This window comes from Aplidium turbinatum, chromosome 3 (assembly GCF_918807975.1).
Source record: "Aplidium turbinatum chromosome 3, kaAplTurb1.1, whole genome shotgun sequence".
NCBI classification, from domain to species: Eukaryota; Metazoa; Chordata; class Ascidiacea; order Aplousobranchia; family Polyclinidae; genus Aplidium; species Aplidium turbinatum.
In genome coordinates this window covers 33,504,876-33,525,861 of record NC_137474.1, presented here as the reverse complement: position 1 = coordinate 33,525,861, position 20,986 = coordinate 33,504,876, and the positions used below count along the sequence as shown (strand labels likewise).

At 34.4% G+C, this 20,986-nt stretch overlaps 1 protein-coding gene across 1 annotated transcript; it reads right to left on the bottom strand.

Moving 5' to 3' along the window:
- Positions 1–385: 385 nt before the first annotated feature.
- LOC145767197 (uncharacterized) lies at positions 386–20,078 on the bottom strand. The gene is made up of 5 exons (XM_082578972.1): positions 19,292–20,078; positions 5,231–5,384; positions 2,861–3,048; positions 2,276–2,407; positions 386–1,903 (listed from the first exon to the last, which is right to left on the bottom strand). Exons 1-5 carry the CDS (start codon positions 19,677–19,679, stop codon positions 1,179–1,181), a joined length of 1,587 nt encoding a protein of 528 aa, XP_082435098.1. The 5' UTR covers positions 19,680–20,078; the 3' UTR covers positions 386–1,178.
- Between the last annotated feature and the right edge of the window lie 908 nt (positions 20,079–20,986).

Below are 20,986 nucleotides of genomic sequence, written 5' to 3'. Positions count from 1 at the left end.
CTCCAGATTTTTTTATTTATTTTGGAAACAATTCCACCTGTTTTGGTGAACGACTCCATCGTATTGATGAAGTTCCCTTTTTCTTCTGGCAATGTGTCGGTATTTGTTTGGAGGAGTTTTGTTTGTGGGCCTGTACCTCTTATAGGAAGAAGATAAGCACCGGACCCAAATTATCGTATTAAAGGCTTCAGATGTAAGATTGAACAATTTTTTATGGTTTGGAATTATTAAGGAAAATTAGGACAAATTTTATTCAATAAATAAGCTACTATCAACACTGCAAAAATGGTTTAATGGCAAGCAAAAAAGTCGAGCAGTATTAATTATATCAACTATAGTTGCTAGTCACCTAATAACCTTTACAGAATGCTTTACTCTCACTGGAATCATCAAAAGGTTTTTATTCAAATATAGTCTCAAGATAATGACACTTTTTAGGTGTGTCCTATAGCCGAATGGGAAATGGAGTTTCCTAGTAAAAATAACTTTCATGTGGTGTATGTATCATGTCATACGACTGTTGATATCCTTTCTGAACCTGGAAAACTACAACAATACTTTAGTGTTATGACATTTAACATTTATGAAAGATCTGTGCATTTAACTGAATAATTTTTTGATAAAGAGCAACCCATGACACATCGCTTTCGAATAAGAACAATGCAAACTTGAACCCTCTCATTCCAGAGTCTGAATCAACAAGAGTTAAATAAATAAGAAAATAACAACAAAAACAAAGAAAAATTGTTGGTTGAAAGAAAAAGGACTGAAAATAAGTAAAACCCGATTCCAAGCTATTGTGGAAGCATTGGCTAAGAAGAAAAAATTTAATGGAAATAATAAACATGATAATGTGTGTCTTCATACAGCGTTACATTAATCGCAGATATACGTTGCTCTTTACACAGCAGGCAGTGTCAGCCAAGCGTATAGAGAGGCGCAGCCGAATACATCATAATAAAAAGCAAACATAAACCGAGTTTCAATCCGTTTAGTTCTTAACCTAAAAGTGCAATAATGAACGCCATAAAAAGGGTTCTGGCTCATAAAACGTTTTAATTAAAATACAATAGAAAAGGACCCATCTTTTTATAGTTTTCTTTTAATCAATAAACTTGGTATTTGTACGTGCACTAGATTAAGAAATACGGTTTGTCTATTCCAGGTTTAGTACAGGCTTAGTTTGAGCCGTAGTGGGCGTACGTTGATCGCGAGTAGTCGAGTGGGTTAGTTTGTCGGGACGAGATATAATCTATATCTGAATGACCATAAAATCTAAAAGGGATAAACGGACGAGAAAGGTTATGTTGAGTACCACGTGAAAATGGGTGTTGGATTGGAATATCCAGGCTTTCTTGGGGGTTTCTTGGGTGGACGTAGCTTGCTAAAGAGGATAGATGTCCTTGATTATGGTGACGTATGGAATGAGGGTGCAAGTCTTGCTGGAGCATTTGCATGGGTACAGAAGAACTGTCATGATACACAGTTTCGCTTTGCTTTGAATTTTTCAACCCATCTCTACTTTGTGAATGACTTGATATTGCAGCATTCGTATGTAAAGCTCTGAAGGTCACCACGGGATTTTCAACTTGGGAAACCCTGTTGTAATAATTATTTCTATCAATAGCAAACTGGCCAGTATGGGTAACTGCCGACGCAAGAGGAGAGCACACGGCTTTCATTTGATCTGCAGAAGTGACCGCAGAATTAGACGCTTCTTGGTGATCTTTGGTGTGCAATGGCTTTATTCTCGCTGGTGATGAGGTGTTGCTTGCTCTGCTTGACGGAGACCGATTCAGCTTTTGATTTGACTCTTCATGGCGCAAAGAAGCATTTGTGTGACGTGATGAAACAATAGGTGGTGACGTCGCAAACGCTTGGGGTCGGTTGGTTGAAGGGAAAACTACAAAGAAAACACATTGGACATGACTTAGGAGGTTAATATTGAAAAAACGAATAGAACAAAACTGATTCTCCTTCATCAAATAACAGCAACCCACAATCTGTTTCACAGTATTAGCAGTCCATGTAAAATTAAGGAGTTGTGCTTTCGAAGATGCATTTTTCGTAAGAAAATAGGTGACTACAGTCATTTACGTAGAAGCAAACTACATATGTCGTGTTTCTAAAATATAAACTGGAAATGCTTCAACTGGTTAAACTGTCACAATCCGACCAATTGCGTAAGACTGAGTTTCTTATAGTAATTTCAATCCACAAACCTCTAAACTTTGTGTCTGCTATTTTGTAGCCTGTCTAAGCAAGCAACACTTACTCGGAGCAGAAGTCTCTTTACAAGAACTGGCTGTAAGCCCGTTGTGAGGAGGAAACAGCGGAGCGCTGTTTGTTATATCGCAAGACCTTTGTGAGTCATACATCATCGAACGACTGGTAATGTCGCGTTGATCTAAACAAGGAAACTAAGGATGAATGTGTTGATGAATATAATTAGAATACACGTATCAGCAAGAAAACTTGTGTTTTTGATGATGTTACTCGATGATTAATCGAAATCTCTAAAGCAAACTAATGTCAAACACATAAATTGATATACTTTGGACTCGTCGTACATTTTTCTTGAATATACAATGAAAAATATCTAGTTGTGTAAAAATAGTAATTTTTAAGATTATTGCTACTAATGATGCATTTCGTTACCACCACTAACCACATATTTACTACAGAAATTATTGCACAAAACTGAGTACATTTAAAACAGTTTTTGTATCTTCATGAAACTTATTTTAAATGTATTTCATTAGCCTACCAATTAGAACTATTTCTCAAATCATTGAATTCCTCATGGTAGGATCAAAACAAAGTTTTCGTTGTCACAACTCGTTTTGTGGGTATTAGCTACCTGGGTAAGATGCGGGATTTTGATGATGATGGCTCAAAAATGGATTAGGATATGGCTGCTGGTAGCCACCAGGTGCCGCTATTGAGTTGACACCATGGCTTGTCTGAGGTACCCGCTGCGTGATGTTGTTATGCTTCTGCTCTTTTTTGAATTTCATCCGTCTATTTTGAAACCATATTTTGATCTGCCTGTTGTAATCACCAAGTAGAAAAGTTTAAATTTGTGTAAACTACTTTGTTTTGATTGACCAAACAAATGTTTCAAGCCGAAACATGAGTTGTTTTGTAATAGCATTCATTCATGGATCTTAACGTTCTCAGTCATAACTTTATATATTTTAACATATATTTCAAATTAATTTTACATCTGATATTAACCATAGGCATACGAAGCCGAGCAACGTGATCAAGTTTAACATCTTCAAGTTTATTACATTTACATAAACATAAAACTACGCAACAAATTAAGTATCGAACGTTTTCGACATCACAAGATGTCGTCTTCAGGAATAATATACATACAACTTAACTACATCTGAAAAAATTCAATGGTTAACTAAATCTATAAACAGAAAAAGACAAAAACTGCACAGTACTTCTGACTAGCTCAAACTCAACGAAATAGGCTCCACGAGAATCAAAGGTAACTGCATCAAAAGGTGTTAAACAGATCACATGATATGGTAGAAAGGCAAGGTGCGAGAAAACTAATTTTAAAATACAGAGAGCAAGAAAGACGAGCCGCAAGCCTACAATTGTCTGTTCAAAAGTGGATTGTGACGTTTTATGTACAAGGCTTCTGTACAAGGTAGATGTTAAACTTGATCACGTTGCTCGGCTTCGTATGCCTATGGTTCAACAAGACAAACTCTCTACCGAAGCTCTATCATTCTGATATTAACCAGACGAGGTTTTTAGTAAAGTAAGAAATTGTTAATTTGTTTAACGTTTCGATTTATTTAATTCCACATCTACAAAGTAAATTATGTTCCTAGGCGATGTACATGCGATTGTAGAAATGTTATTCATTTAGTCATAATGCTCATTAAAAAAATGTTCACAAGCAAATTTTACATCTACTGAAATGTAGGCTACTTCTTTATTTGAATAGGTAAACAATTCCAGTAGCGCATGTCTGGATTGTTTACCTATGAAATCTTCCTATATGCAGCGAAAGCTTTGAAAACTCTGCAAATTTCATCGTTGGGCCCTGGTGAAATACCGGTAATCATAATATCAAGTAAACTATCTACTGTAGGTCATATACTGAATTAAAGATGGTGTGCATTTTCTTAGCATCAATTAATTCATTATTTCCGTCTAGTAGGCAGTAGCTTCTTGATGGGTCGTTCGGTGTGGTAACTGAAGCAAACTGCATAGGACAACTAACAAAATTGAAGACACCAAATAGTTTTACAACTAGCATTGCGAATCCTTCTTTGCCAATGATTGAACTTATCTCTTATCAAGCCTCATCTTCATTAGCGCAAATCGAGCGAGCATGCTCAAGTTTCCAGCTAGCATTAACAGTTAACTGCTGCTTGTTATGTTAAAATTTTATATTATTTTGTTTCACAATTTTGTTTCCTTCTTAACCAATAAAATACACTATTAATACTACAAAAAGTGCTCGATGCCAAGCAAAAATCCAAGCAGAGCGAATTTAATCAAATATAGTTATTAGTCTCTAAATCTAAACCCTTGACAGCCTGTTTTGCCAGGACCTTCTGATGATCCTCCAATTAGGGTAAGACAGGCTATCAAGGGTTTAAAGAATAGCCTAATAACTATATTTGATTTGCTTCTTTCTTATATTCAAACATTGTCATCGTAATTTGGTTCATTTTTTCAAAAGAAGGCCATCACAGTTTTTCAGTAGGCTAAAAGTGGATCGAGAGTTGAAAAATGTTGAGAAGCGTTTGTTTAAACAAAATATTTTTGTTGTTGTTCAAAAAGCATGTAAAAATTGCCGTCAAAAGCGTTTATTTTGCTGAAAAACTTAGCAGTTGGATGTTGAAAATACTGTTCATGTAAATGGCCGAAACCACGCATGCCTAATCAATAAGCAAATATAAATAAACTGTTTAATTGCACAGTCAAGAATTTGAAAAGTGAGCTACTGTATAACAATGGTTAGGCTATTGCTGTAGTAAGAAAAAAACACTTTTTTTTATTAGATTCGAGTTGTTTGTTTGTTGTTGCGGCGGTTACTGTTTGATTTTAATGTTTTTGAAAACCAGCTTTTTTGTTGTTGTCATCAACCGCGATTACTTGTGGTGCGAAAACAAAGCGTTGTCATGTTTTAATTAACGTTTCGCTTCTGACTAAGAAAAGCTGAACTGTTTATCCATGTTATTCTTCGTTTCCCAACCTTTCACTAAGGTTTAAAGTGTTAGCCAGTTCAATTCTTCTTGGCCTGCAGAGGTAGTGGCTGTAGTGGAATTCCTTCTCCAACTCCACCAGCTGAGAATTAGTGTATGCCGTTCGTTCTCTTTTACTTGCGGAGTAGCTTTTATTGTCATCATCTAAAAAGAAAATAATGTTTTATGCATTCAACCATGTCACTTTTAGTCTTCGCATTTTTTTGAAATTATTTAAAATGCAAAATGGTATTGAAAAACAAAACCAAGAAATATGTGCCAGAAATTTTATTATTGAGGTGACTATTTTTAAAGTACCGGTAAGTGGAATTTGAAAATTAGCTGACATAAACAGAATGAGTAATAAAGTAAACATGAACGCTTTCCAACTTCTGCTTCTTGGTGTTTTAAAGAATTAAAACGCAAAAATACAGAAGATCCACAAATAATGATACAGCCGAGTGACTTAATAAACGACGAATAATATCAGCTATGTTAAGTTACTTGTAGATTTTATTTTGATAGAAAAACAAAACAAATATCTATCTTCTCAAAACTACCCATGGAGCAGGGGTTCTTAACCAGGGGTGCACGCACCACTAAGGGATGCGAGACCTGTGCCTAGGCGGTGCGGAAATGCTGAATTATCAAGGTTTGTTATAATATGACGAAAGAAGCCATGTTGTTTTATCAGGTTTCAAAAAAAAAATTTCGAACAGTAGGCGACTATTACTTTTTAGCCAATCCCAGGAGATGGTGCGAGAACTGGTTGGTAATTTCAAGGTGGTGACGACAAGGCAAAAGGTTAAGAACCGCTGTCATAGAGCTATAAATTGACAAACTATGGTTATAGTAATATAGTTAATGCTGCATTTAATGATGACGACACATAATTATGCGTTGCTATAACGTCTATGTGATTTCAGCATTATCTCGTAGCATTGAACATAGAAAATATTTCAACACTGTAGTTGTGTTGCACTGATACAGCATTTAAACCAATCCACCATTTCTTAGAAAATAAATGCATGGGTAAACTAGTGAAAAAGTAGCAGACTATATGCCTGCTGTTATTGTTTATTGGACAAATTACACAAAACGTGTTATTTTTAACGGATAAACAAAAATTTCAGTTGATTTAGTCCAATCAGAAGCCTGATGTTGTTAAGTAAAAGAAATAAAATTTACTCTCAATTAGCAGTAAGCAACTTCAGAATTGCCAATTGCAAACATTAGCTGAAAGTAATGAAATCGATACTGACGTCTCTCAACCATGTCTGCAATTTTCGTATTTCAAATTGAAATAAAGATTTTGCAAAATATGCGACGTGTGATGAAAGTAACTGCGTCGCGAAAACAAACTCGTCGTTTTGAAATCAAGGGAAGAAAAGTGACCACCATTTTGTTTCCTTGCCGCCTATTTCAAGGTTAGCTAGCTTTGTGGAGCGAGTGAATAGGAGCGTCCTGTTTGCGATACATTTTTGTGTTATATCGAATAATCGAATTATGATGATATACATTCGTCTTCTTCGATATCATGCTTCGGTACATTTCATGCTTGATTAAAAAAATAAACATTCCAGAAAAAGAGCAACGCAGGCTACAGGTAACAAACTTCAAATGACTGAGGACAAATGACTTCAAAATAACACAAGATTTACATTCAGAGTGGTTTGACTAAAATAGATGAGTCAATGTTCATTTCTGTTGCTCGTACAATATTTTTTTGGACAAGTTGAACAAATTGTTACATTCCATGCTTTGAGAGAGCAGCAGATCCTTTAATTACTTCAATTTGAAGTTAGAATTCAAATCAATTGGACACGGCTGCAGGGTTAATGTCTAAAATTAAATTTTAACTTGTTTCATAACAGTATAAAGAATTTCAGTTCAGAAGCAACAATGTTGTTAATCTAACAATTGCTCAAAGAAAAATGACTCGAGTCATTTCACAAACAGCTATAAATCATAATAAATTCGTCACAGAAGTAGGCTAGCTATATAAATCTTTATGATTAAAGAAAAGGTAGAACCTTTAAGGCCTGTTTTTCACTTCAATTTGTCACATCAACGCACAAAGACGAAAAGACACAAGATTTGTCATTTGAAAACAAATTAAAATCAAGTTATACAGTAACAACCAAATAATCCAGATAAGAATTCTTGGACAGTTTTGTTTCGTAATCTGCAATCAGTACCCATTATTTTCTAAACTTTGTATCTAAGTTTTTCATGTTAACCAAGAGAAAAAACAAAACCATTGTCTTAAAAAAAATTCGCAAAATTTCTAATAAAATTCTAACGTGGTTGAAAAATTTTCAACCAATTTTTTGTCTTGAAAATTCCACTGAAAGCTCATTAATATAAGTGTTAGTATTTTCTTTTTATTCACAAAGTTAATTATATTGAGTGGCTCACTCCTATCAATCAAAGTCATAATGTGCATACAGCCACCTTGTGAAAAACTATTTCATCAAAACTAACTTTTCAGTCCATCAAGGCTCATATTTAGTTTTTATCCGCAAAGTGGAGGAAAAAATTTAAAGAAAATAGTGAGAACCGATCAACAACAAATCAACACTACTTGGGCAGAAAATGTGCAGCTTTGTTACGTTGAAACAAGTGTTTACAACTTTCTTTGCCACAAAGAAAAGCAAGGATATTGGCCAGATAATAATTCCTATTTTGTTTTTACTTTTGTTTTAGAATTTGAAAAAAAGCTTTCATGACTGTAAGAACACCAATGTGGGAGCAAGGAGATATCTAGTTTAGCCCCCTTAAACTTCCATCCTATATAACCAGTGTTATTTTTAAGATTTTTAAGAATAGTTTACAAGGCAGTGAGTTCTGCGTAATTAAGCTAAAAAATGAGAGGATGTGGAGAAATCCTCAACATAAATAGAATGATGCATATCAACTGTTTCATTCAAATTAACAAAAAACAATCTTTTAGGAATACAATTATTTTTCAAGATGTTACAGAACAAGCCTGCAGCTACAACATACACCGTAAATAAAGTTATTTTGTGTGTTTTAGGGGTCAGCCACCACAATCGCCTCCTCTCCCTGGATCCGTCATTGCTTCAACAAAACAACTATTTGTAATGCATTTAGCTTCATGGACTTACTGCAGTTGGTAACAGGCTTTTAAAAATATTGTGGATCTTAATAGTCTAAAGGTGCTAAACATAAGTGAAAATACAGTATATGATGACACAACAAAATGGATAAAATTTGTTTCATTAGCAAAGGAATTCAATTTAAATTCTAATCGTCTCAAAGATGCTTAACTAAACTCATACAGAATACCCTGTCTGCCTTGTGGGTTAATGTGAATGGAAGAGAATGTGGTTTGACTGAACGGAAAAGGAAATGTGATACTTTTCCTTCATTTTGTTTCTTTTCGCTTGAATGGTTTTAACTTGCAACCTGTTTTTCAGACTTAACTTGGTACAGTTGTACTTAAAAATGATTTGAATGACAAGTATCGAAGTACGGTCAGGATAGTGGTGATAAAAATTGTCAAAAACTTATATTTAAACACATTTTTGCATTTTGATGTTAGGTAGGCTATCGCTACCAATGGATCAGCATACGCTTTCACTGACATAATCAAAAATGAGATTTTTAAATAATTTCAAGCATTTAAGAAATCCGGAAATCAAAATCTCATCTAACGAGTAGGCTAACATCTTTTTTCAATAAAAATAATCTCAAAACCAAGTTAGAAGATAAACGCTGAAAAAAAGAAGAATCTCTGAGCTAAAGTTTTTTTTTTTGCAAAATACAGTAACGTGGGTCTACAAAAATCACAACATGTCCAATAGATGTCGTCATAAAAAATATATTGTATCACTTTGAAAGAATGCATTTTTGTCATGGTTTTGTCCATGGAAACATACTGATCATTTTCTTATGAGCTGTTTGTTTACAAAAGGTTAATTATATCACATCTGTGTTCAAGGGACCGGACGTGACTCTCGGTTCTATGTCACGACCCTTGGTGTAATTATAAAGTTTGTTTAATTTGTTGCAATAACAGCTCTACATGAATAACTTTAGTGCTCACTGGACATCAGACTCAGAGAAAGCGTTGCAGCAGTCCTACCATGTTATGGGATTCTTGACATTAATTTTATGTTGGTCTCAACAAAACTTTTTTACATTACGGTTTGTTTGTTTTTCTTTTACTTACTACAATATGCCAAATTTTGCATACACAATTTTTAGATGTTTTTAAAGGCTATCAAATGATCAATCACGTGGCTAATGTCAAGCGCAATAAATATCTCAAGTGATATTCTTCACCGGTATGTTCCATAGCAGTTTACTTTCAAGTGTCGATGATACGCCTCTGCAAGCAAAGCATGTCAAGTTCAGCTAATTACGAGAAGCACTTTATTTCTCGTAGTCAGTTGAAGCCTGTTGCTAACCTATGAAATAACTGAGAGACCGTCGAAGATTAGATTGGCCTATGAGCTAAATAAAACAGTCAAAACTCCTACATTGCGGCTCTTCTTAATAAACAGATAGGTTACAGTTTATCCTACATAAAAAACACGCAAAAATCAGGTGTACATTCGTGACTTGCATACTATCATAATATTGATAATCCTTAACTGGAAAATGACAAGTAGTCCACAAAAACAGAACTCTTGGTTCAGCATTGGTAAGATGCAGTGCACATTATCACATCAATCCATTATCTTTTTCATAATCATAAAATGCAAAGATTTCACTTTGTAAAGTTAAATTTAGTTAGTTAAAACATAAAATAACTATACGATATGCAACTGAGCCAGTTGGTTTTGCAATTCAAAATCGATTCAAATGTCAAATGCTATCTTATCAGCGAGATCGATATTCGACCAAAAAATCCAACTTAGCTTGTTTATCTACTGACCTAAACAGAAGATTGATATCTGAGGTGAAACATTGATTATATCAAAAGGTTCTGCAAAACCTCAGGTTACTTTACCCTTGGGCGTAAATAAAGATTGTGATCCGCGGCTCCGGCAGTTGTGGCCACACTTTCAAGATGAATTTTTGTTTCAAGTTTTGGGCTATTTTGTTCTTTTAGCTGTCTTTGTGCCTGCCTCAAAATCGAATAATAGGTTTCTATGTTTTGCTCAGGTACGAAGTCCTGTAGTTTCACTTAACAAAACAGGCAACGCTGAACAAGTTGTAGGTCATACAACTTGTAAAATTGACGTAGCTTACAAACACATCTTTTTGAATATGTTTACGATCGATTATCCTGTGATGGGCCGTACCACTCGTCAATCACAAATATGTTTACATGTCAAGCAAGCGCTTTGTTTAGTTGATAATAACTGTAACATTGTATCGTGATATGGTCACTTTTACACGTGGTGCTGTGATAACCTTGGTAACTACAAAGCTGACTATGTGATCTCAAAACAACCATGCCTGTAGCGCTCATGTACTCATCAATTCTGAAATCAGTTGAAGAGAAAAACTAAATCACAAAATACATTGATAGAAACGTTTTGTATTTAAACACTATTCAAAACTTTACGGTTCAAAATTGTTAAATACTAACTTAACGTATAAAAACTATTAAGTTATTTTTTAAACGAAATGAGTTTTGAAAATTTTAAGACATCAGAATATAACATTTAAAAAAAAACGCGTACTGCTTAAAATTAAAAGTTCAATTTAAATACCTAAGTGAATTAATTTTTATTAAAACGTTTGAACGGAAGATTCTAAGTCTGCTGCCATGCCAGCAACAACAGCGCATGTTGATCCAGGTTCATTAGTGCAACAATCAATATTATCTGCAAAATCTGCTTCAAAAAGAAAACAATAGCGCAGCTTATCTAATTAAACTTCAAACAAATTCAGTTAATCAGAAACAAAAAACTTTGTGATCAGCTTCAAAAGAAAAAAATAATAATGAGCAAACTCAATTCACGTCCAAATGGTGTTCACTTTCGCGTGTTTACTGAAGTGTTGACATTTATACGTTTAACCCTATTTCCTGTGGGGGGGGGGTCGGTGGGGACTTGGTACTTTTCAAAGCAATATCATTAAAGAACTACGCGATCCACAGCTTTAAAATTTCTTGACTTTTCCTAAAAATTATTCAAGTATTTATTCCGATTTAAATGACGTTGCTATTGTCTATAGTTTTAGAGATATGGCATGATTTTCATAACATACTCTGATATTTTAGCTAGCTACTAGCTAGCCTTTTGTTTTCAAATCATACGGATTAATAGGATTACTGAGCGCCGCCGTGCGTGGAACTGCGACGCAGATATCTCATGAGTTTGCTTTGTTGTAAAGCATTCAACCGTAACGATTCCGCCTTTTGTTTGCAAACTCTAGTTTTGAGTTGCTTTGATTAATCTTTTAATTACATCTGAGTTGCTTTGAAAGTATCAGAGAGCATCCGATAAGCTATGCTGAAAAAAATGTAATTTTACGTTGTTTTCTATGGCGAATACATTTTGTTTCTAACTTATAACAAGAAGCAGTAGGAAAATTCTTGCCAAAACTCTGTTTATCTCATAAAACAAACAGACTGATGTGGGAAGTTTCTTGATTTCTTGTCGGAAAGCAAGCAGTGCGTTCTTGACCCGCGAATAAACTTTTCCATGTACCTGTACACTTATATTCACATGAATATTTATGAATGTTGTGAAAATGTTTTATGAAAACGAGAGATTGATGGATACTGAAAAGAACTTGACACAGACTATCTAAACTGCTTGGCTTTTGTGGAAAAACACGCGCAGCTAAATTACTGTGCTTTGACAAGCATTGTGCATATTGTATCATCACTAAATCTTTACCTAAATGGTAATTTTGCAGTTGCTTGAGAGATCACAAAATTATTTTTTTATACGAGGATTGAAAAGTTTTGATATATCTCAGCAGAAACACTATTAGGACCAACTCAATAATTTCAAACTTTTCATTCAAATGTTGGTCTTCAAAAGCTTATTTTTACAAAACGGTGTAGGCCTACATCTTTTTCTCAATAAATTTAGACGTTTGTGTCATTTGGAGCAAAGTTGTTTATTGGGTTGAAAGAATCTGAAATCAATGCCTAGTTTGTGTAACGTATCGTAACGTAATCTATTAGTCAGCGCTTTTGTGCCTTTTTGTTTTCAAATACATTTCCGTGACAAAAGATTGGCTTTTGTAATAACCCCATCAACCATAGAGTTGTATTCTCTGACTGCATCTCAAACGCTATGCCATACTCAGCAATTTTTCTAAAGCATTGTTACACAAAATGCATATCTGACAAAAGAAGGGAAATATGTTGAATTGAATTATATTTTATACGAATCGTTTTCCTTGTCCTTGAAAAAAAGAAAGAACGATTTTTATCGTTTGGCATAAAAATATGTATATTGAGGTTCACCTTGGTTTGCATAATGAAAATCACCCCAAAGAATTGCTTGAAGTGATTTTCGCAGCTATTTGATCCTTCGCGATGATATCAATTATAGTTTCTATCAGATGAAACCTGTTCAAACTATTTTTTTTAAACTATGGTTCATTCAAGAATATAATACTTTGTAAATATAGCTTACTTCATTTTTGCGTTTTTACTTCGATTTTTTCACAAGCAAGACTTTACACAAAACAAGTTATTTGCAACGTGAGTTGATTGACCATAGTAGCCTAAATGGACCAAAAAGCTGTGGCCAAAACTTGATTACTTTTTATCAAAATGTTTGCACATTGGAAACAGCAATCACTTTGTTTCAAATCAGCAAATCACTTTTTGTCATTGGTTCAACGTCTGCAGACGTCTAATCTAATATACGAAAAAATTGGTTTTCTGGGTCTTCGGTTCGGAAAAACATCATTATGATGTATTGTGACCTGGTCTATCAGCCAGCAGTAGTTTATGCGTCTTTTGTTTTTGGATGTGTGTCAATTACAAAAGATGGCTTTTGCAGTAACACCATCAACCGCAAACTGCATTTAAAATGCTATTTCAAAATTTGAACAGAAAGAAATCTTCTAATGCGTAATAAATAACTTGACACAGAATGCATGTCCAACAAATCAGAAAAAAATGTAGAAAACGTTATTTTGCAAATCTAGTTAACAACATGAAAAAAAAACACTTCAATCATTTTGACACAAACGTGCATTTTTAAAATATCAATAACCTTCAATTTTGCCCAAGGAAAAAGTCAACACTTTAGTGATTTTTTGTTTTTTTACGACAATAGCAGTCGGCCTGAAAAAGATTTTTTTTCTATTTTTCGTATCGTTATGCCACGACTTTGAGTTTGTCATGCAGAACGGGGGTTCCATTTGGCAAACGACCTGTTCTATAGCCTACCAACACGATTTGACTAAACGATTATTATCACTACATTTTGTCACAACTGTTTGCAAAAATGTTTCACTCAAAGTGATCATTGTTTGTAAGTATTGAAACATATCACTTTTGTAATGCATCGTGACATAGTTTATCAGTCAGGAGTTTTAGACGCTCTTTGTTTTTGGAGTGCATGATGGCCTAAAATGGAACAAGCTCCTATCGAAGCACGTCACTACCTTTGGATAGGTTGTTGTTCAAATACCACGTGACACCATAGGCTACCTTACTTTTCTGTATTCAACCGCTACCCAGATAGCAAATCAGACACTTTTTACATCGATTCAACCTCTTTAGACGTTGAAATAATGTTAAAAACGAATAAATAGCTTCCTGAGATGTGCTGTGAAATACAAAGTGTTTCTTGATCATGCATAACCAAATTAGACAGTAAGAATGTGAAAAAAATTTGCTTGATTTCGTTCCAATATCAAGTAATGACAGTACGTTTGAAAAAGTGTAGACTATAAACATGTGGCTCAAAAAGAACTTGAAATAGTTTTTTTGTGGTGATTTTGTCTCATTCTCTGCAAATGTTGAAACAAAGCAAATTTTTTTTACAATGCCTCCGGCAAAACAACAAGCAAACGCGAGTCAGACGCCAATTACGATTTCATTGAAGCGTGGACGACGTCTCCGCGTAAGAGATTAAAATCTACACAATGGAATTAACCCGTCACACTCAATTATAAGTGAATTACGAAGCAATTTCTAAAGTCAAATAAAAAAATATGACCAACAATCAAATTATTTGATTTCTTAAGTTGCGTTGTTGAACAAATTGCAAAAGAGTTTCTATGTTATGTTGTCAGATAAATTATCTACACCATGTGAAAATTTGGTTGATCTATCTTGCGTAGTTTTTGAGTTACACGAGCTCAAAGTGATAGTGTCGAACCGACCCCCCCGTCCGCAAGTCAACTGGCCAAAATACGTCACAGGAAAAAGGGTTAAAAACAGACAGAACTGATTCGAAATCCAGAACATTTCAAGAAGACTTTGAATGTCCTTACCAGGACGTTGTGACGAATAAGTCTAAATATTGCGTGATGCGTGATCTTGATGTTTAGATGTTCACCACATATCCAGGTGCATATCCTAGATCAAAAGAGCAACTAGCAACAAATAGAAGCTACGAATAAATATTTAGAAATGAGGTTTGATAGTTCAAATTTGAAGAATGGTGGACAGAAATGGTGAACACATCGCTACAATCTTACGCGGTCAACATATGGGAATAATTTAAAAACATTTCCATTTTTGGTACGCAAAATCAACTTGCGTATGGTACAAAAAAATGTGACGATAGGCTTGAGCGTTATTAATCACAAACTGGCAGGCCGGAGTATTGGGACTTTATGGATTGAGAAAAAAAGGAGATTAAAATATGACTTTGGCAGTTTTTGTTGTTGGGCATAATTTTTTGTATTTTACAATTTGTAATTATATCTTTCATGACTTTTATATTGTACAACTTTTTAATACTACAAATAACACCAATTTAGACATAAGCAAAAACTTTAAACTGTAAATACAAGACACGAGCCAAAAACTTTAGATAAGATTGTCAAAAAGTTAGACCTGTATACCACGGTACAATTCTAAATGGAAAGTTGGCGTTTAAAAAGTCAGCTGCCGTTGTGCTCCTAAACTATTCACCGAACCAAAGGAGCCAATGAGCCTTCAGATAAGAACCACTGCAAAGAAACAGCAGTTGGTAGGCTAGCCCACTGTTCGTAAATAAGAAGGCTACACACTGCAGAAGTGAAAAAGATGGAATCTCCCATCATCGCATCATAGAAAAAGAACATCCAGAAAGAGAAATTTACGGATTTACTAATAACCTACAATTAATTTACTGTGACTAAAAAACAAGCCAACAAGAAACAGTAGCCAGCGTTATAATTGGCAAAGAGCAAACTTCTCATTGTACTTTTTGTCACAGATGAATGGGTTTTGATAACGAAACAATAATGTTATGAAAAGCCAAAGATGCTTTTACAACTGTGGGCCAGTAAACTGTAATATAAAACTGTAACATCATATTGTTCACAAAAACAGCTTTCTAAGGAAGAAACTGAAAGTGAATAACATCAGGTTACCATCATACATCGTCTTCTTCAAACAATAGATTTCTTTAATAAAATCGAAAACATTGAAAACAAGTAAATAATTTTACTCCTGCTGCCCCTCGATAAACAAATCTTTCTTTCTTTTAAAAACTCAGATTTGTGTTTGGAACCAAAAGAAAATACGTAGCCTACTGTACGGTAGATATTATCCACGCTTCAAATTTTGTTACTGAGAGCATCGTTGTGAAAAAACAAATCAATTAGGTAGCAACATTCCTGAATTTACTGCTTAAAAGTAGACCAGTGCCGTGACATGCCATCTGAACCTCTACGAGTTTCTGTAACTTATTATGACAAAGTTTTTTTCATTACACTACAAGAACCATCACAAGCAAGCAATAGTAAAGCAATTCTATTCTTCACAATTTTTATGCAACGAAGAAAAGAGCAACAATGAAAAGCCTTTTCAAAAGTTTTATATTGTGATATGCTAGGAAAAAACACTCCGCTAGCTAAAAGTCAAAGGCTTGGTAGAACACTTCACATTGCTGAATTTCCAAATTACATGCTAGATTTCCTTACTGCGTAGTTTAAATATACTAATTGAGAGTAAAAATTTCGTAAATTTAAATTTTTCAAAATCATTTCGCCTGGTCCAGGAAAGGCAATTGAATTAGTAGGCTAGGGCTAGGGTAACTAAAAAAAAGTCGGTGGTTGTATCAGAGCTTCAACATAAAATTCTTGGTGAAGTCAGACAATGCAAAAGTTAAAATCCGACTTCGAAGATATGAATTGAATAGTGTGATAGATGATCGGGAGGATTAAGGTGAATACAGAAGGAAGTGTGACTAAGTGCCCCCCTGGATCCTCTACTGAAGACTGACTACTTTTAAGCGAACATACAACAAAGCAACAAATTATAAAAATAAAGCTGCATTTTTAAAAAGTTAATAGATAAGTTACTGGATAGATTAGCCTAAAAGTTACTGGATAAGTTAGCCAAAGTATGTCAACTTCATCACGATGCAAAAATTAATGCAAAAAAGCAACTTCTAATTTTACTGGTTGCTAAAACTTTTAAACACATTGATCCACGCAAAACAAGTTAATTTCAGTTATTGTTTTCAAATGACTTGTGTGTATTGATGTCCAATGGTCGAACCTGGAGTGCAGTACGTCAACTCAGTGCGCATAAAAATTCAATCTAATTTGTAGTTGTTATATGATCAACAACGTGTAACTAGAGAGCAGGTGTGTTTAAAAGTATGTAGTTAAACTGCTTGGGGCATAAATATACAAGCTTGTTGCAAACATGTATCATTATGTTTAAAACAATGTTAATAGAAATGCCTGCATTTTCTATACTAACCAATAGCAGGCTATCTCACTGTCACAAGTATAAAATCTAACTTAATCAACAGTTAAAATTAGGGGTTAAAACAAACAAACAGTACTTCTTTCTGGTTTGAGTTAGTAAAATGCATTTTCTATTTCAACTGTTCTTTTTTGTTTTTAGAAAAACTGTAATATAATATTAACCGCCAATATTAGTGAAGTTTATAATACTACATCATACTTTTTATCACATAGCCTAAAAGTTACAAAAACAACGAATCTTGTAGTTTTTGATCTTGTAAAGTACAAAGATGGTATAACAATTCCCTAAGCCATCCTAAAAGCACTATTACTGTAACTGCATGAAAAGTTTGTAAAGTTGGGTCATCAAATCTCAGGGACTCTAATGAATACAAGATTAGGTACACTTTATTAAATTTGGCAACTTTTACAGGCAATGGAAGATATCTACTAAAATTAAACAACAAACTAATCAATTTAATGCAAGAAAATTGGAAGAGTTTGGTTTAGTTATGCATTTTCCATCCTACTAATGAGGTACGGCTTAGTTTTGTTTAGAAGTAATAGTAATTTAAGAAATATTTTTGTGTTTCTGGAATCTATTTGCGATAAGATGAGGTTTTGTTGGCATTATTTTTCAAGCCTGTTTTTAAATTCAAAGCTTATGAACCATAAAGTGAATGCGCAAACATTAATTACGCTGTTTTTGGAAAGATGGATAAAAAATAGTAAAACTTTTGGTATCCACCATTCACGTTCTCATAAGAGTCATTCACACAAAGTTTCAGGTTTTGTGACTGGATTTTAGTCAATCACAGACAAGAATCTCAGTCAAGTAATTCGTTATATTGTTGATCATAGTAACGTCTAGAGACGTTGAATAAAAAGTAATGTAGAAGGTCCATTAATTTTAACTACTTTCCCGATTGAAATTTTTGAATTAATTTTAGCACAGACCAAAATAACCCACAAAATTTACTCATGCTTAATGATCCACAGACAATCAAATTCGTTTTATCTTCAAAACGGCATTAGAGCGTAAATACTGAAGAGGTTGACACCGCAGTGAACCTACTACCTGTCCAGGAATCAACAAAGAAAATTGCATCAGGATTTAAACACACACAAATTGAAACTCCGTTACAAGATTAAAAACAATCCAGGGGTAAAACTAACTTGACAACAGCTATAAAACAACCCAAATAAATTATTTTTGACCGTGTTTGTAGTGAAAACATTTGAAAAACGAAAGCAAGCTAAGCAAAAATACAGTTGCAAAGCATTTACTCATTTTCAACTTAACCAATGAAGTTATTTGAAATTCAAAATTTAGATTCTTTTCTGGCAAAGCATCACAGATGTTCGCTCTATATGATTAATATGCTTATTAGCCTAACACATCTTTTTACAGGTGGCTTCAAAGTCAGACATTACTGATGGAACCCATCAAAGTACATAAAGTATGACCTCCATGTAGGCCTACTACAATATTAAGATATAAAAAAATACAACACTTCCATACTTAAGAATCTCCATAAGTTATCAAAGCTGACAGAAAAACAAAACTTTAAAAGTCAATATAAATCTTATGTGTCGTTAAGCTTAGTTATTTACACACACACCACAAACACACACACACACACATAGTTAAGTCATCTTGCACAATAAATGGAGTGTTGGTGCTTTTTTATTTTTTGCAAGTTTAAAGCCACAGCATTATGCCGTGTTTCACATGGGATAGTTTACTTTAAACGCTACTCTTACTCGTACATTTTATTTCAGTGGTAGCTTAGAGTGATTCCATCTAGGATGGCAACCTCAAGGGGATTCGATGTTGGATGGAGGAAGTGTTGGAGTTGGTTTATTTTTCAGCATTGGAACAAGTATGGCCTACATACAATTTACTCTTTTATTTCCAATGCAGCCTATTGTGTGATTTAAAAACAACTACAGTTGAGAGAGACATGGCTTATCATGATAGGCTTCCACTCACCGAGTCTTTCTTGGCACAAACTTATGATTAAATTAGTAAATAATTCTGCGATTGATGTTTTGAAAAATCATTTTTTTATAACACAAACCAATAGGAGTGTTTAGAAAAAAAAAGTCGTGTTAGCTAAAAATCAATGAACAAATAGTAGACGTCAGGGCATAATAACTGTATTTTAGTTAACAGAAAAACGACGAGAACGACGCAAAACGACGAAAAACGACGAAAATTTTTTCTTTCTATCATATTAGTTTCAAATTAATGTAATTATTTAACTAACCTTGTAAATCCCCGGTTGCTTTCTTGTCTTTTTGATTTTGTCGAGATTCTTTCATCCAAGGAAATATCCTTTTGTTCTTCTCTGGATCGATTCCGCCATTTTTTATTCCTTCTCTATTACTTTCCATGTTATCACAATCGTTGTTGTTTCCTGAGATAATTTGATTTCCAACCAAACTATGGTTCGCAGTAGAGTTGTTGCTATCATTCTGGAGATCCAGGCTGTCATTATCCGAGTTACTGTTTGATTTGTGGTAATTGCCACTCATTGCTTCGAAATTTTCGTTCGAGGGGAATTGCGGAATAGTGTCCGGCCAAATGGTGTTGAGTTTCCCGGGCAAACTGTTGCTACCCGGCGCGAAGTGAAGCGATAGATCCTGAGGTGACATCGACTTTAAAGTTAATTTTTGCAATTCGGCTTTTAACTGATTGATTTCCGCTGCACCTGAGTTTGCAGAACAATTTGTCACTGTTTTATTAAGTAAATAAAATTGCCTTCCAACCAATTGCCGAAAGTGCTATTTGCTGTTGAACTGTTTGCAGTATTAACCAAAATTCATCATCACAGAATCATAATCACCAAACTTAGCCTCAGGGTGTCAGCAAGCTTAGTTACAGCAGTAAAGATGCAGCCGTAACATCACCTCCATTTTGAGTAGCCTATGTACTGTTTGTTCACTTTTCTTTCTACAGGTTGAGGGCTATGGCAAAGCCTCGTACAGTGATAAACTAAATTTCAAGTTTCTCAATGTTCTTGTTACATCGTGCTAGAATATGTGTTCGGATAAAATAACATTCTGTAATCATCTACCCTTGCTCTGGGTGCCGTTTAGTTTATGCAAACTACCTAAGACTTCTCGCGATGTTTGCAAGTTGCAACTTGGAAAGAAAAAGAAAAATGTCAAAAATTATCTTTTTTGTTGATGTTGATTTTTATATCAGCTTTGTTTGCTGATTTGATTTGTTTCTTTGTTAGGTATAGTCGCCTGTCACTCACTGCACTCAAAGCTACTGTAGCTTCTGATCGTTTATTCAAATTTTCGGTAGGGATTGCCGGTCAACCCTGATGTGACCTCACGATAGCTTTTCGGTGGCCAATGAGCCGTGACTATGACATCATATCTTCGGTTGCCAGCAGGGGTAATTGCTTTGGCAATGAGGAAAGTTAATCATTTCATGGCGGCATTGCAAGTCTACATCACAGCATGCTATAGCCAACGGTAACACTTTAATGATATCGCTGCCATCCGTTCCACTGCAGTCAGTGTCTTTTCGCAAGCTCATAAGTCAATTGTTTACTTTTTCGATCGTTGCGCACTCACAGCCCGCAATGTCGCTGAGCACATGAAAAAAGGTGAAAAGTAAAGAAAAGAATACTTTTGTTCTTCTACAGTAATGTTACTATTTTATTTTGAAAAGTTTAAAACTTTGTAACTTTCAAAATTGTTGACAACTTTCATAAACAGCACCTTTTTCCACCAATCCTTGATTGCAAGCTTAATGGTACGCAAAAAAATTCACAATGAAAGCAATGACTGTTATGTATCTGTAAGCTAACTTTAATAAAAAAAACAAAAAAACAATTAAGTTCATTTATGCAATGTTAGAGGTGGGTAAAACAGCTGCGTACTAACTACATTGCTACGTGTGCGGAGCTGCCTTTTCAGTGCAAAATAATTTCTGCATCAACTCACTC

Coding starts and splice junctions, on each gene's coding strand:
- LOC145767197 (XM_082578972.1), bottom strand. CDS start 19,679: ATGTCACCTCAGGATCTATCGCTTCACTTCGCGCCGGGTAGCAACAGT. Junction 3,049..5,230: donor ACTTTAAACCTTAGTGAAAG/GTTGGGAAACGA, acceptor TGATTACAACAG/GCAGATCAAAATATGGTTTC. Junction 1,904..2,275: donor TAAAGAGACTTCTGCTCCGA/GTAAGTGTTGCT, acceptor TTTTCTTTGTAG/TTTTCCCTTCAACCAACCGA.